Source organism: Mustela nigripes, chromosome 1, assembly GCF_022355385.1.
Source record: "Mustela nigripes isolate SB6536 chromosome 1, MUSNIG.SB6536, whole genome shotgun sequence".
Classification (NCBI taxonomy): Eukaryota; Metazoa; Chordata; class Mammalia; order Carnivora; family Mustelidae; genus Mustela; species Mustela nigripes.
The window spans coordinates 95,395,279-95,411,427 of NC_081557.1; the positions used below are offsets into that span (position 1 = coordinate 95,395,279).

Genomic DNA, 16,149 nt, shown 5'->3' on the forward strand with positions numbered 1-16,149 from the left:
GGTTGCCCACAGCTGTCACGAAGCCTCAAGGCTTTCTGCCAGACAGCAGAGTGACAGCTAGAGGGGGCCGGGGGAGGGCCGGCTCCACCCCCTCCCCCCTCAACTCTTCAGGGGCAGAGGGATAGGTGGGGGGCCCCCCCGGGAACTCTGCGGGGGGAGGGGGCAGCCCAGGCTCCACTCTCTCCCACGAGGCCACCTGACGAGGGCCCTGTTTTGCTCCCCGCCTTCCCCGTGCTTCTGCCCTGAAGCCCATCTTTCTCCCAAGAATGACTTTTAATTGGTAAATGATCTGCCTTTATGGCCTGTGGCGTCTAACAGCCATCTCCCTCCCCACCGTCCCCCAGCGCGGGGTCAGGCACAGCTGGCACTTGGCACATGTCCTCGTGCATGTCGCTGAGTGACTGCAAGTCTTCAAGGCTTCAGGCCCTTGCTCTTCTCCTAGTGCCTCCTTCTGGAGGAGTCCCCGCGGGCCACCAGCCAGGGAGACGTCCTGGGCACTGGGCAGGCGGGTGATGCAGGAGACACTGCATTTCCTCCCTCCACCCACCGCTGGGGTCCTCGGTGGCAATTTCTGGGGCAACCATTGTGCTCCGGGCCCTGAGCAAGGTGCTAGTGGTGAAACAGGAACGGGGGACGTGACCATGGTATTTGCAGAGCTCCCCGCCCGGAGGGCGCTAATCCAACAATCTCACTACAGCTGCACAAACTGCACATTCTCCATAGCAGAGCCCTGGCTGGGGGTTGGGACACTGGTCACGTAGGTGACGACAATGACGTGGCACGCCTTGGTCTGGAATTGGTGAGGGCAAGAGGCTGGTGGCACAGAGGACAGCCTGAATGGTGGGGCAGGAGGCCCCTGAAAGAAGTGACTGCCTGTCCTACTTCCCCAGGGGTCTCAGAACAGGGACGGTCAGTCATCTGCAAGGAGTGACACTGAGGACTGGCCAGCCTTGGGGAGCAGCGTGTCCACCTATCCGGGATCCCTTCCCACCCCATCCCTGTCCCACAGACTGCGTGACCCAGCCTTGTGTCCCCCTACCTCATCGCCCTCCCAGGCCCCAGGACACAAGCATCTGTGGCCATTAGCTCCCATCCTATGCCTTGCCCCCGTGATACTGCCCTCTGCGTACCCCTGGCATCCGTCCACAGGGTCCCCTGTTACAGAAGAAGCTTCTCTCACGGGGAGGCCGACTGCCTGGACGGCAGGCTGGCCCCTGAGCCCAGGGCTCCAAATCTCCATCTTGCACTGTGCATTCTGTCTCCTGACCAGCGCTGAGCACGGCTGGAGGAGGCTAGCGTGCTGAGCGCATGTCTACCAAGGTGGGGAGACAGAAAGAGAAAACATCTGGGACCAGACTTTTGGGTCCCTCGAGTACCTGTGAATAGCCTGACAGCCATTTGGGCTGCAGAGCAAATGAGTTGGGGGACGGGTGTGCAGAGAGGGGAGTCATTTCTAGAGGGGTTTTAGTGGCAGATCAGAGTCTGGGCGTACCCTCCTGCCAACCAGATGCCCCTCACTCTGCTTCTGGAGAAGCCGGGTGGGGGCAGTGGCACCAGGAGACCAGAGCATCTCTGGAAGGGACGGTTTCCACCCTGGCTTTGGGGGGCCTGGTGGCGCAGGGACAAGAGGGTACCTGGTCCCTCTGTGCCATCCAAGCTCTGCGACCTGGCAAAGGCAGCAGGTTGAGTGCTGCTGGGGAGAAGCCTGATGGAGAAGGCAGCTGGAGAGGCTTTTTCCTTCTGCTTGGAGGCCTGGCAGCTCTGAGCCCATGCTGTGGCCCGACTCCTTCCTGAGACCTGGGCATGTGCAAGAGGCCAGAGAGAGGGAGGTGGGCTGGTGCCAGGGGAGAGGCTGGTACCGCTTGGGGGTGGGTGGGGCAGGCGACTTGGCACAGAGTTCGGGCAGGCGCATGCGGGTTTTCCCGAGTGGCCCCAGCCGCAGACACTGTGTGGTCACATGAGAGTAGGGTCTTCCCTCACTAGAGCATCCCTTCCTCACCCTGCGCCCAGCTGGAGGGTCTTGGGAGCGCACAGTTCATTCGGATTTTACTCTGCTCACAAAGTGACAGCAGTTCCCCACTGCCCCTTCCATTGAGTCCGAGGTCCAAGCTCTGGAACCAGGATGGACATCAGGGTCTCCCCGCGCCATCAGCTCTCCAGCTGCCTGCACCCCCAGCCTACTTGCTCGTCCACATTCCCTGGCCTCTGGGGTCCCTGGCCCCGGCCCCTCATCTAGTCCAGGCCCTGCCTGCCACCTGCTGTGTCCTTGTCCTCCTTCCACGCATGCATCTTCCAGAAAGCCCTTCCTGTCAGACCTGCTGCGCCTGGGAGCTGATGAGATGAGGACAGGTCAGGGAGCTTAGAGACCGTGTGGTCTACCAGTGCATGTGGCTACTTAAGCTTATTAAGCCACACTGGCCACGTCAGGTGCTCAGTAACACATGGGGCCGGCGGCTATCCTCTGGAACAGCCACGGACAGAGCAGGCTTCCACCTTCCCAGGACAACACTGGTCTAGAATGACAACTGGGTGAGCAGTTCAGGTATCTTTCAACTACAGTGAGGGAGAGAGGATAATGGACAGACTTGTGGAGGGGGAGGGAATGTTCAGGTGGGACCTTTTGAGTTTAAGGGGCCTGTAGGGTCTCCAAGTAGAGATGCCCAGAAGGAAACGAGGGAGTTCCTATTTTCAATCTCCCCAAACTCCCCTAAACAGGGTTTGAAATTGAACTGGAGACCCTCACCTTGGGAACTACAAGGGCCTCAATGAAATCCAATTTTGAACATGCCTTGGAAATCTCTAGAAGGGGGCAGTGTTGCAGTGGGATTCAGGGTAGACGCTGTGTGTCTGTGTCTGGCTCGGGTTGGTTTGAAAAGGGAGAAGAAGGTGCCGGTAGGCGATGCTAGGGCTGTTGGCCAGAGCTGGCCTGAAGCCCTCCGCTACCTCTTGGAAGAAGCGGGTAGAGAAAGCAGCGGTCTGGGAATCTCAGCCTGGTCCCTGGGATCATCAGGTTAGTGGGCTGAAATGATTCCCATGGGTAGTTCTGGCCCCATTATAGGACAACAGGCACACAAGAATCGTTTATCTTTCCTAGATCCTTTCTGCAAGGTCCTTCCTCAAATTTCCTCAAATTTCCAAGAGGATAGCCCAGACACCACTGTCCCCTGGTGCCTCACTCCTGGCCGTCCCCATGGATTGATCTGAGCCCACTCGGCTTTGTACACATAGCCCCACACCCGCCCTCTGGCTCGTGCGGAAGAATCCTATACTGGGAGCCAGCGTGCAAGGATCACGGATGGCACGGAGCCCTCTCCCCTTCCCCCTTCCTGCTCTAACACGTTCTAGGGAAGACAGAACTCCCAGGGGGACTTTCAGCTACGAGTCTTGCTCTGGCAAGGAAGCCCAGGCCCAGGAAGAACATGGAGAATGGACTGGGCGGCCAGCGGAGTAGGAGGATGGAACATTCTGCTGAGTGTCACCTGCAGAGGTCCTCAGGAGTCCCTGCTCATCCAGGCAGGAGAGGAAAACCTGGGCTCCCTGGGGCTGCTGGCCAGTGATTGCCGTCATGGTGGTGCTAAGGAAGGAAGCAGGGAGAAGCTATGAGACATCAGCCTGCTCAACCCAGGGAGATTCTCGGCTCCACCTCTCACCCCATGCGGACAGGAGGCCCTAGTCCAGCCCAGCAGGACCACATGTGGAGGTGGGCCCACCACGTGGCTGGGGGGGGAACGGGACAGTAGCTGGGGCAGAAGGTTCCTTTTCTCTGACAATCAAAGAGTCGGAGGGGCTGCTCCAGCAGTGCAGAGAGGTGGAGAGGTGCGGGGTGGGATTTTAGGGCACCCATCCTGCCCCCACTCGAACCTTCCACCCTGACCCGAGGTCAGCCATTCCCGGCAGAGCCAGGGCGGAAGCAGAAGCTGGTCAGTGTGTACAGCCCAGCCTTGCCCCCAGCCTGCCCCACAGCCGGGAGGACGGCCAGGCTGGCAGCCGGGGACCAGGGAGTGGCCCCAGGGAAGAGCGCCCGGAGCAACAGCTGTCTGGAGGGACATCCCTGTCCTGGGGCTCCACACTGGGCCCCAGGAAGCCATCCCTCACCCTCCTCAGCCCCTCACTCCCCACAGATGCCCCTGCCTCCTCCTGCTGCGTGAACTTGCACACACACCACATCCCACAGTAACACTACTGGCCCCAGAGGTCAGCCCATCTCCAAAGGGAAGACTCCGATCCAGACCTCAGGGTTGAAAACTTAGCCCTGTACCGAGGCACAGTGAAGGGGTGGGGAAGGGAGGATGGAGCACCCCACGGAGCACTCGTGGGCGGCTGGAGCACAGCCTTCCTTCTCCTGCCGAAACCACATGGGAGACCCAGTCACCGGAGCCAGGGCAACCAGAAGGTGTGGTCTCTGTGGCAATAGTGGGCTGGCTGGGGCTTTCAACAGTGGCAGAAATTTCCTCCCAAAAGTGAGCTCCTGCCCCTTTTGAAAAGCCTGGCTGGTCAGGCCTGGCTTGAGATGGGGACCAAGTCACACAGGGACCAAGAGGGAGGGTGTATGTCCCTCTTCTCTGTGGTTCCCTGTGAGCTCAGGGGTGAATGACAGGTGGCAGGAGTCTTGGGGAGGAGGAGGGCTTGGGTCCCAGTACAGGAGGAGGAAGTGGGAGCCCCTGGCTCCCACCCAGCTCCCACCTCACCACCGGTTTCCCCCTCCCTCCAGGGGGAGATCACATTTCGGCTTCCACTCAAGGTCCAAGGGGCAGGTGGCAAGGACAGGGAAGGGGCCCTGCCAGCAGCCCAGAGTCACTTTCCCAGGCCCCCTCCCCCCCAGGAAGCCCCCCCCCCCCGTTGTCTGGCTTTCTGCCTGGGCTCCTGGCTCACCATCACCCAGAAGGGCCAGTGAGGAGGGCTCCTTGCCCACCAGGAGGGTGACTGTGCTCTGCTTTTGGCTCCGGAGGGCCAGCTGTGGGGGTGCACAGCTCGCCCTGTCCCGGATGCCCAGCCAGGCACCAGCGAGAGCAGCCCTTTGGGGATGGCCATGTGCCCTTGAGGGCTTTCAGGTGGGCTGGCATCAGCCCACCTTGCTGCGGGCAGGGGTATCTGCGTGGTGCTCCAGGAGGCTGAGGATGCTCAGGAAGACGACCCCTCTGGATGGCCAGGTGGAGAGGTGTCCAGCTCCCCACTTGGCCGCACTGGGGTCAGCGTCACACCACAGCAGCGCCCACGCCACCAGCTCCTCCCCGTGGTGGGCAGCTAGGTGCAGGGTGTCCCCTTCATGCCTCTGGGAGCTCCCACGTTCGCCTGCCTCTCTACCAGTAGGTGGACAACCTCCAAGGGGGCCCTTGTAGGCCGCGAGGTGCAGGGGGGTCCAGCCCTGCCGCCCTAGTAGCTCGAAGCCGGTCCCGTCCCTGAGCAGCACCTCCCAGGCCAGGCACTTACCCCTGGTGGCTGCTGTCTGCTCCGGTCAAGGGCATCAGGAGCTGCCCCACTTTGCAGCAGGTGCCGGATGGCCCTCACTTCGCCTCGCTCCACCGCCAGGAGCAGAGGCATCCTCAGGTTTCTCTGCTGGGCTCCAGCTCGGCCCCCTGGCCCCTCGGCAGCTTGACCAGGCTGGCGTGGCCGAAGTAGGCAGCCACGTGCAGAGGGGTCCTGCCCTCGGCCTCACGCAGGTTGGGGTCAGCTTGACGGGAGGCCAGAAGCCGTGCCACATTCTCAGAGGTGTTCTGTGTGGCCAGGTGGGGCAGGGTCCACCCTCGTGCTCCTGGGCACCCACATGGGCCCCCGTGGTCCGGGGGGTGGGAGGGCAGAGCTGTCACCACTGCTCTGGGCTACAAAGGGCAGCGGCACCCAGCTGTCCTCCTCTGCCAGCTTGGCGTCCGCCCCGTGCTGCAGGAGCAGGGCACAGAGGTTGGGCTGCTGGTCCTGCGTGGCGATGAGGAGGAGCGTGTAGCCGCAGGTGCTCGGGCCGTCCATGTGGACCTCATGAGCTAGCAGCAGCCTCACCTGTGCCCCTCACCACCGGGAAGTGAGGGGAGTGACTGTTCTCACAGCCATGCTGCTCCTCGTCCCAGGACGCGCTTCAAGTAGTCTCCAGAGTCTGTTTTGGGGAAGATGGGGTTGGAAGGAGGACCTCTGGCCTGGCCGCAGGTCATCTCGTCCAGCCCCCTGCCTCCTGCAAGTGCCAACCAGGAACAGAGACTCTGGGAGTGGGGGGAGCCTCTCCTGCTATCACAGATCCCTTCACAGCCTCCCATGTCCTGGAGGTCAGACTCTGGCAGCCCACCCCGTGCAGAGGGGGCAGAAGAAGGCCCGGGAGCAAACCCATGCTTCGCACCGCCGGACCTTAGCCAATTCCCTGCCCTCCCTGAGCCTCCAGATCCTGATCCATAAAGGGGCCACCAACAATGCTCACATCGTGCCACCGTTGCAAGAACAGCCTGGGTAGCCAAGAGCTTTCAGGGGCGTGCTTGGCACAAAGTCAATGCCAGCTGAAAACAGGCTCTATGATCTGAGCTTTGGCTGCTAAGGCTTCCTCCTGCTCTACCAAAAGTGTATCTGGACCAAAAGCAACAATTTCCAAAACAAACAAACAAACAACAACAACAAATATCCCTGCCCAGGCCAATTACTGCCCCAACCCCAACCCCCCAACCCCGCCCCCAAGATTCTGATTTAATCACTCTAGGTGGACTCTAGGTGGCCCAGGCATGAGGCAGCTTTCATCCCCCAGGTCATTCAACAATGCAGCCAGGCTTGCATGCCAATGCCTGCGACCGTCCCCCACCCCACCCCACCCCACCCGAAAGCCAGGACAGGAGTCAGGCCTTCTAGAAAACACAAGCCTGGAGGGAAGCAGAGCCTGACCCCTGAAGGCATGTGCATTTCTGGAACCTGGAGCCAGTGTCTGGAAAGGGACATACCAACTTCTGACTTGGGATGAGCAAGGCAGAGGGTTGGGTCAAAGGTGGTGGGCAGGGGAGAGGTGGAAAGGGTGCAGCTTGAGTCCACTTTCTCCTCCCTGGGAATTCTCCAGTTCCAGCCGTGGCTCTGTGGACTCACCCCTGTCTGTTAGCTCTTGGCTGACCTCAACACTGACTTGCGCAAAGGGAATCAGAAGACCATGGGGCAGATTAGACCAGTGAGGCAGTTCTGGTCTCTGCCCTCCACTCCTCTCTCCAGCACCTGTCCTGGGAAGCCCCTCCCGTGCCATTCCTGCCGACAGCTGGGTCTGCAGGAAAGTCCTGAGCAGCGGAGAGCCTGCAAGAAGAGGTGGTCTGGGGCCTTGACTGCCCTTGGACCCTGTGGAGTACAGGGTGGCTGGCCCCGTGATTCGGCTAGGAGTCCCTGCTACCCCACGGCTGGTTCCGGTGTTAGGGAGCGAGGACGCTGGGGACACCGATGCCGGCATGAAAGCCTGCAGGCAGGACTCTGATGAGTCCTTCTCAGGGACTCTGAGCCACAGCCACCACTGTGCAAGTTAGGAACGGCTGTCCCCAAGTGGGCTGCCTGGCACGGCCAGCAGTGTGGGCCGAGCTGGCTCTCAGTCCCCATCTGCTCTCTCAGCCAGGGGACCTTGAGAAGGACAAGCCCATGCATCATGATTGTGGTCCCCCCGCCTCCCCCCCCCCGGAGGTCTTACCCTTATGGGAGATGACCACCCCCCACCCACATACACACACATGCACCTCCCCAGGCTGGGGGAGACAGCTGGCAGGGCACCGTCCTGGACAGCCTTGCTCTCGGGGTCTGCCATAGGACCCTGGAACAGGGGCAGCAGTATGTCTGTCTCAACTGTGATGTCTGCTCCATGAAGGAGAAAGACAGAGAAGGAAGCAAAAGGCTGGCCACCAGTTTGTTCCCCATTTTAGATACTCTAACGGTCCCTGTGTTCCCCCCCACCCCAAAATCCATTCCTGGATTCACATCTACCCACACATGCACCCTGGGACAGCTGGATCCCGGCTGTGGCTCAGCAAGCCCACATTTAGCAGGTCCCTGGCCCTCTGAGGGTCAGTCCTTTCCCATGAATGAGGGGACAGGACTAGGTGGGTGATCTCTGAGGGCTCACAGTCACACAGGTGTGTGTCTCCACAGTCGCTAAAGAGGTCCATCCATGCCCGTGATCTCGCAGTCTGGGAACATTTCACAAATGAGGGTGCTGTGGCCCCGGACAGAGCCCGGCTAACCGGAGGACTCAGAAGCAGGAGAGCCGGGCCCAGACCCTGCCGGTTTGGGTCTTCTCCTTGACCTCCCACGAGGGTGCACGGTGACCCAGAGAGATGGGCGGCAGCCTTCAGCTGCCCCCTCCCCCGCTGCCCTCCTCCAGCACCAAGATGCGGACCATGCCCCAGGGCCACACAGAGCCCTCAGGAGTGGCCCAGGTTTCAGCCACCACCTCTCCTGCCCCCTCGAACCTCGGCCCTTGCTCGAATGCACTCCAGCCGCAGCCAGTTCCCAAGCTCCTACGGCGCATCAGGCCAGACAAGAACCTGGGGAGCAGAGCCTCTTCTTGGGGTCCCAATCCCACAGCATCCAGCATCTCCTCAGTTTATTGTCTTCTGGGCCCCACCTGGCCACTCGTCTGAGACAGGCTGTGGGGAGAGATGACAACGGTCACCATGCTGAAGGGGGAGGCCCAGGCTGTGTGCTTTCAGGGCGCCAGGGCCAGAGCAGCGGGCTGGGCAGGGTGGTGGGTGGCTCTGGGGATTTCCCACAGGGGTGCACACAGCAGGGGCAACATAAATGCACCATGAATAAACAGCTAGGTTACAGACTGAGATTCCAGCAGAGGAGGGAAGAAGGAGGGGGCATGGGAATCCTTAAAGCATATGCCGCTTCCCAACCCAAAGCCGCCTCTTATCCCGCCCCTGCAAGCCCTTAGCCTCTCTCAGTGCCTTCCGGGACCCCACCCGAGGCTGCCACACCATCTCCTGCCTGAATACGGTTTCTTCTGAGTGAGGCTCTGCTCCCCAGGTTCTTGTCTGGCCTGATGCGCCGTAGGATTCCCAGATGAGGATCCCAAAGCTGCAGACAGGACAGAGCGCCCCCTGAGTCACCTTCTCAGATACCCATGGTCACTCCACCCAGGAGGCCCCATGGGCCACACCCTCCTGGGCAAAAGCCTCTCCAGCCAGAGTGCCCCTTCGTCCTTCCTCCTCCCTGTCCCGTCATGCCCTTGGGACCGGGGGTGTCAGGCCGGGTGCTGATAACCAGCTCCCCCAACCCCGGAAATGTGGCATGGAGCCCAGCCGCCTCTCACCTGCACACATCGTACTTAGGTCCTACGGCCTTGTTACCTTCCAGGGACATCTCAGGGGGGCTGTAGCTGATGGTGCCCCGCAGCGCTGACCCCTCCGTGTACTGCATCTGGATGGACTGTTCCATCCACTTGGACAGGCCAAAGTCCGAAATCTGGGAGGAAGCCACCAGCAGGGGTAAGGGAGCAAGAGTCTTGCCTCCAAAAACCTGCCTTGATCCCTCCCTGTCCCGCAGCCTCCCTTTTCCAGGGCAGTGGTGTGGTTAAGGGCCAAGGCCTCTCCCAGCTCTGCCACATGTGACCTCGGCATGATCTCAGACATGTTACTGATCTCCTCAGACCCTCACCTTCCCCATCTATAAACTGGAAATAACAAGAACACTTAGCTCATAGTGCTGGTATAAGCATGAAATGGGGGATAAGCAAAAAGCGTCTAGAACAGAGCCAGGCACACAGTAAGTACTTAACAGGTGTTGTCATTAGCCAGAGGGGTGTGGATAAAGTTGCCATCTTTTTTTTTTTTTTTTAAGATTTTATTTATTTATTTGACAGAGAGAGATCACAAGTAGGCAGCGAGGCAGGCAGAGAGAGAGAGGAGGAAGCAGGCTCCCCGCTGAGCAGAGAGCCCGATGTGGGGTTTGATCCCAGGACCCTGGGATCGTGACCTGAGCCAAAGGCAGAGGCTTTAACCCACTGAGCCACCCAGGCACCCCTAAAGTCACCATCTTTGATGAGCTTCTGTTCGTCCACTTCTAAGGGCCCTGAATACACCATGTGTGTTTATCCCCCACTTTGCCTCTATCCACGGACTCATTCACAGGTCAGCTAGGCTGGGCGCTGAGAATTAGGCAGCAGATTAAGAAAGATGAGACCCCAACACCCATTACTCTCCCAAGTGCTCACTCCAATAGGGGGTATAGTCACTAATGAAATAGTTTCACAAATGACTGTAGACTTAACGAGTGCGGTTAGCAGTCTGAGGAGTCAGAGGTACTGTGAGGACATACAACAGGGGGCTGTTGGGGTAGACCAGGGAAAACCTCCCCAGGAGGATAGTGTTAAGCAGAGCACTGAAAGATGAGCATGACTCGCTAGATAAAGAAGGCAGTAAGGGAATACTGTTCCTGGCACTAGGGCTAGAATGTGCAAAGGTCCTGGGGCAAAAGAAGGTGGCACATTTTAGGAACTGAAGGCCATCATAACTTTTCTTGGGAATCATCTCATTTACACACATCCCCACCCAAAGAAAGCAAGGGGAGGGATGGGGAATATTCTACCCACAGTAGAAACAGAAGCCTGAGGTCCAGGGGAGTCATTGCAGGCATCCTGATATCCAGATTCAAGCATCAGACTCCACTACTCATCTCTTCGCCTTCAGTACTTGTCCATGAAGGGAGCTATTTTAAACTCTCAGCAGGCCAGGCGGGCTGGCTCACCGGCGGAGAGTCTGGTGTGGAAAGGGGGCAGGGAGGCCAACCGGGCCTTTACCTTACATGTTGCTATCTGGAAGGAGGTTGCCTGGCTTGAGGTCCCGGTAGAACAGGGGTGGCTTGATGCTATGGAGAAACCTCAAGGTCAGGCTGGTCTCAGGGGTGATGTGGAACTTGGGCTGCCCGGAGAGGCTGTGTGTGGGCACCATCTTCTCCAGGGAGCCGCTGGCCATGAACTCCATCACCATGTCCAGGGGCTCCCCGCACACCCGTAGATGGACATGATGTGCAGAAATTTGATCTTCTCCATTTCGGCTGCTTCTTCAATGAGAAGCTCCACATGGCAGCTGTGGGGAGGTGGGACACTGGTCGGGGAAGGAGATGACCGGTTCATTCCAACAGCGGTTAGCAGAGCAACAAACGAGGCTTCGTGCCAGGCTCTGGAGACCCCGAGAAGCCTCGGGGGCCGGCAAGGCAGTGCAGGAAGAGGGAGAGTCCTAGAAGGAGGCCCAGCAAGATGCCCTCAGTGGGGCCTGGATGGCCGAAAGCGACAGGACAGGAAGGGAAGGTGTCTGCTGGCTCAGGACAAAGCCCATTCCACAGAGGCGGCCATGAAAAGCCCCCCCCCCCCACCCCATTTATTCTGGCAGTTGTCCATGTTTGCCTCCCCCAGGAGCTCACAAGCCCCCGGAGGACCAACATCACACCCCATGCTTGTGTTTTAAAGGCTCGCCTATTGCCGTTTGGATTATGAAAGTAATATAGATCCTTGTAGAAAATCAAGGGCATATGGGGAGCTTTATAGAAGAAAATTAAACCATCAGCAATCCAACCTGCCAGAGCTGGCCTCTGCTCATATTTTAGTATCTTCTTTTATACATACACGTGCAAGGAAGGGATCTCTCTCCTTTGCGCTCCTTCCTCCCCTCCCCCCTCTGCAGGCTGCTTTACAATCTGCTCTTCCAGTGTGAGTGGCACGGGGCTTGCTCACACGGCCATTCTCCCGAGGTGAGGTCTGCAGTGATTGCACGTACTCCGTCTTATGGATGGACCGCAATCACCCCTCTGGCTTCCCGCCCCAGCCCATTGCGTGCACAGCACAATACATCGTTGTTGAACGGAACAGAAGTCAAGACTTAAGGGAAGGCCTTACAGCATAAGCGTTTGCAGACTCTCGTTAGGTTCACTGTTTGTGCCCACTGACCAGTAGATATGCAAATTGTTGAGATTGTTTGGGGATTGCGGGGATGGGGATTAAGGAGAAATGACATTTTTTAAAAGCACAGCATTTGCAAAGCTGCTGCGTGGGCCCTGCAGTCGGAGGCTGCCGGGAATGCGCGTGCAGGGCGCCCGGGGAAGCCAGCCAGAGACTGCCGACCTCCAGAGAAAACCTGCTGTCCCTCACCTCCGGACAGGGTCGTTTTAGGTGCCCCTTGCTCCCGCCTCTACCTCTGCGGACTTTCCTATCTGTCTCCTCCTGTCCTTTCCAGTCCCAGGAACTGAGACACCTGTCATGGAGGGGGAAAGCCAGGGATCTGCCCTGATTTCAAACCCACTTATGCTCTGCATGACCCCAGGCCAGTAAACTCTCTGGGCCTCAGTTTCTTCTCTGTAAAATGGGAACGCCAGTTGCTTGCCCCAGCACCCAGACTCCTTGCCTCCGTGTCCCGTGTCTGCTTCTCATCCCTCCCCACCAGCCCCCGTCATGGGGTGTCTGGTCTCGATGTTTCTCTGAGAAGCTGTTGTTAAGGTGTGCAAAGACCACCCCCCCACCCAGCCCCCAGTGCTACAGCCTAGGAAAGTTTTCAGGTCTCGGTACATCAGCCAGTCCTGGGCCGGTCCTTGCCTTCTTACTCGGCACTGTCTCTTACCACCGCAGTATCTGTCGTGATCCTGGACACCTAAGTTAATATTTCCAGATCAACTGTTTTCTTGGAAGATCAGATTGTTCAACTTTCTTTCGGTATTTTCATCAAGAACATGTCAGGAGACTGTCAGTGTTATAGATAAAAATGATTTATTTCTGTATTATTTACTTATTTCCTGTCTTCCTCTAGATTCCTTCCTTCCTTAAACTATAAAACTTCATGAGGTTGGGACTTTGTTTCGCTTACTTTGTGCCTACAGTGAATGCGTTTCATTCCTGCCCTAGCGGTAATTAGGACTTAGAACAAATGACTCATAAATTTTCATATTGTTAGCTCAGACCTTCACCTGAAATCTATTTGACAATTCTTTTCAGCTGTTTAAAAGGCACCTTACACTCAACCTGTACGAAACCGAGCTCTAGAATTTCTTCTCCCAACCTGCACATCCTTTCATGTTCCCTTTATTAATTGTCATCACTCGGGAACAGACATTGTACGAGCCTTTGTTCCTCTGGGCAAGCCAACCTTCATGTTAACCTTGACACTCCTCTTCCTCATCATACCCCCCAGACAGCCCAGCACCAAGTCAAGTGAATGTTTATGTCCTAAATACTGCATAATGCATTCCTTTCCTTCTATCACTACGTAGAAGCTGGATGGCGATCATCTCTTCCCTGAATAATGACAACCCTTAATTGTGGACCAGCAGCCACTCAACCCTTCCAATCCATCTTCCATCCTGCAAATTTGATCAACTCCTTTTTGTCACACCCCCCTAACGTGGTTGCAAACTCTCTAGTGGCTTTCCACTGCTCCCTCTCTCTCAACTCCAGCCCCAACAGCCTCTTCCTACCCTTTCACTTACTATATCCCTCCTACCACAGGCCCTTTGCACTTTCTGCTGCCTCTTCCTGGAAAGTTTTCTCCACTTCAACGACTTTACTCACACTCATCCTTCACTCTTCAGTTGAGCTGTAATCTTGGGGAAGCCTTTTCTGATCCTGGTCAAACTCTATGAATAAGCTCTCACAGAACCATCAATCTCCTTTGTTGCTCTTCTCACAGCAGCGCATTTGACATCTCCACATGGAGTTACCTGATGAGTGCCTCTGCCCCCCAGGCTGCCAGCTCCAGGAGAACAGGGCTGTATCTGTTTGTACTCTTTATATCTCAGAGTCCAGCACAGCGGGCGACACAAACCATTCATCCAGTGAAGGAATGAAGGAAGAGGTAGGGAGAGTCCAGTGAACACACTTAAAGCTGCCAGTGTAGTCACTCCCACTCAGCAGACATCCATCATCATTAAATCCCTTGGCCCGTTCCCCCAGAGGCTTCCCAGAGCTTGGGATGGGAAAGTCGTTGTCAGTGCCCAACAATACAGTCTCGTCAATGCCATCTGTGTCCTTTCGACCTTCACTTCAAAGTCTCAATGATGTGGACAAACCCTAGAAAAACCCGACTGTACCCCAAGGCCAGCATGAGCGTGTTGAAGGAGGAAGAGGGTCAAGTTGGGGCTGTCTCGAGTGTGTGGGACCTGAGGCTCTGTCTTGGGGACTTGCATGGTGACCGAAGAGAACATGACATCCATAGAAGGTGCCAATAGGAGATGCCCCTCACCGGGCTCTTTGATTGATGGCCTGGGAGTCTTGGGAGAATGACACAATTCTCACATTCAGACTTCACGTCCTAAGTGTCTCCTTCAGGGCTGCACGGGGGTAAGCACAAGGCCACTCCAAGCAAATTGGATGGGAAGGAGACTTCCCATCTCAGTGGGAAGGAAGAGACAGGCGCACGCAGTGAGGAAGCGGCAGCCATGAGAGAAAGGAGGCATACCCAGGGTGGGCCATACTGCACCTGATGGAGGGGGCTGCGAGGGTGGGAGGGTGGGGGAGGGGCGGGGGTCGGGTGGGGCTGGAAACAAAAGCAAGGACAGAGCCACGCATCCCCAGCTTGACTTGCAGGCAGGACCTACCCGAGCTCTGGCACACGGCCTGGGCAGGCTCTCAGGCCGGCAGGCTGGGCAGTCTCCAGTCCCCACATCTCCCCTGGCCTGCACTGGCTGGGCTGGGGCCAAGCCCACGGCCACAGGACAGAGAGGGAGTGCATGCTCCTCCACAGGTCACTGAGAGTCGCTGGGCCAAGTGCCACAGACTCTGGGCAACCCCAGCCGGGCCTGGCGGAGAACCTGGGGCCACGCAGAGGGCCATCAAGGGCACACTGACACCCAGGATGAAGGGACCCGGCCAGTCTGGGCAGTCAGATGGGCCGAATTGTTTCTGGAGGGTAGTTCCCTCCCCCCTCTCTGGCCCTCCGTGCGCTCCACAGAGGGGAACTGGGACCCCACCGCGTTTCAGGCGGGGACACAAGCTGCCGGGGCCGTGCCGGGGTCAAGCCCCGCACCCCTCCCAGGGGAGCTCCGGCTGTGCCCTCCGGACCGAGCGGGGCAGCGCTGGCAGGTACCTGGCGGCGTCCGGCTGAAGGCATGGGTGGGAGCCTTGACTGCGGACTCGCTGCACCTGGAGCGCAGGCCGAAGCCGCCGCGAGCCACACGGCGCCAGGCGCCCTCGAAGTCGTCGCGGGTGAAGATGGTGAGGCTGCCCAGCCGCTGCCCCAGGGGCCATGGGGTCGGAGGCGGCCCGGCCCCTCCAGGCCCCGCATCCTCCATCCACACCCGCCCCAGGTGCAGGCGAGGCTCAAGGCTGGGCTCCTGGAGGCTTCCTGCCTTCCTGCCGCTCCGCCCACGGGGTGGGCAAGGGGAGGTGCCGGCCTTCCCGCCTTCCCGCGAGGAGGGGCGGAGCCTGTCCTGCGAGGGCGCGGGGACACCCACACCTGAGCCCTGGGCCCCAGCAGCCATGGGGCCCAGGGCTGAGCCTGGGAGGAGGGTCCGTTCCCTCTGGAGACACCGCCCCCCCCCCCAGCTCGCTTCCTCAGTCTCAGCCTTCCGTTGGTACCCCACCTGCCACCCTTGGGGCTACAGGAGGTGCTTGGGGAGGAAGGTGTCCTGAACGGGAGCCCAGAGAAGACCCTCCCCCCCCCCCAATTTCCACCCAGGCATAAGTTGGGAAGTTGATTTATTTATTCTTGCTCACATGTACCAAGGGTTTCTGAAGGGTTGAGGACTGTGCTAGGGGTCTCTCTGCTGGGTCTGGGGACGGGAATGCACCCCTCCCCCTCCACTGGAGAATGGAATAAAAAAGTTGCAATGGGGATTTTCTGGTCTGAATTTTTTGACTTGACTGGCCTAATGTTACCTTTATTGTTGGGGTTTTTGTTTTGTCTCTGTCAACCAGTCTTGGTGTGCTGAAGGTCACCAAGAAGGTCAGCAGGGACAGTAGGGTGAGAGGCTGGGTGCCTGTCTGCAGGGAGCTCCCCTTCCTGACATTGCTCTCTGTCCCACCCTTAGAGGGACTGGCACCTCATTTGGGTTTGGCCATGGGGGAGGTGGACTCCTTGGCCCAGTTATGGGGTGGCTTGTTGCAAGGGACCAGGGATGAGGCTCAGACTTGTCATTTACTGAGTCTTCACTTTGTGCCCACTCTATCCACAGTGATCAGCCCACACTATCTCATTTAATTTATGCCCTGAGCTAAGTACTATGGCTATT

At 58.2% G+C, this 16,149-nt stretch overlaps 1 protein-coding gene across 1 annotated transcript; it reads right to left on the minus strand.

The window, feature by feature from the left end:
* Nucleotides 1–691: 691 nt before the first annotated feature.
* On the minus strand, nt 692–15,399 carry ANKK1 (ankyrin repeat and kinase domain containing 1). Its single transcript, XM_059405535.1, is given in 23 exon segments — nt 692–790; nt 4,856–5,015; nt 5,017–5,065; nt 5,068–5,131; nt 5,133–5,173; nt 5,176–5,253; nt 5,256–5,328; nt 5,330–5,448; nt 5,451–5,564; nt 5,567–5,792; nt 5,794–5,998; nt 6,000–6,059; nt 6,061–6,088; nt 7,051–7,086; nt 7,711–7,791; nt 8,481–8,540; nt 8,543–8,582; nt 8,901–9,015; nt 9,251–9,402; nt 10,725–10,945; nt 10,948–11,024; nt 15,006–15,031; nt 15,034–15,399. Coding segments are annotated over 23 exon segments (2,490 nt in total).
* Nucleotides 15,400–16,149: the final 750 nt, after the last annotated feature.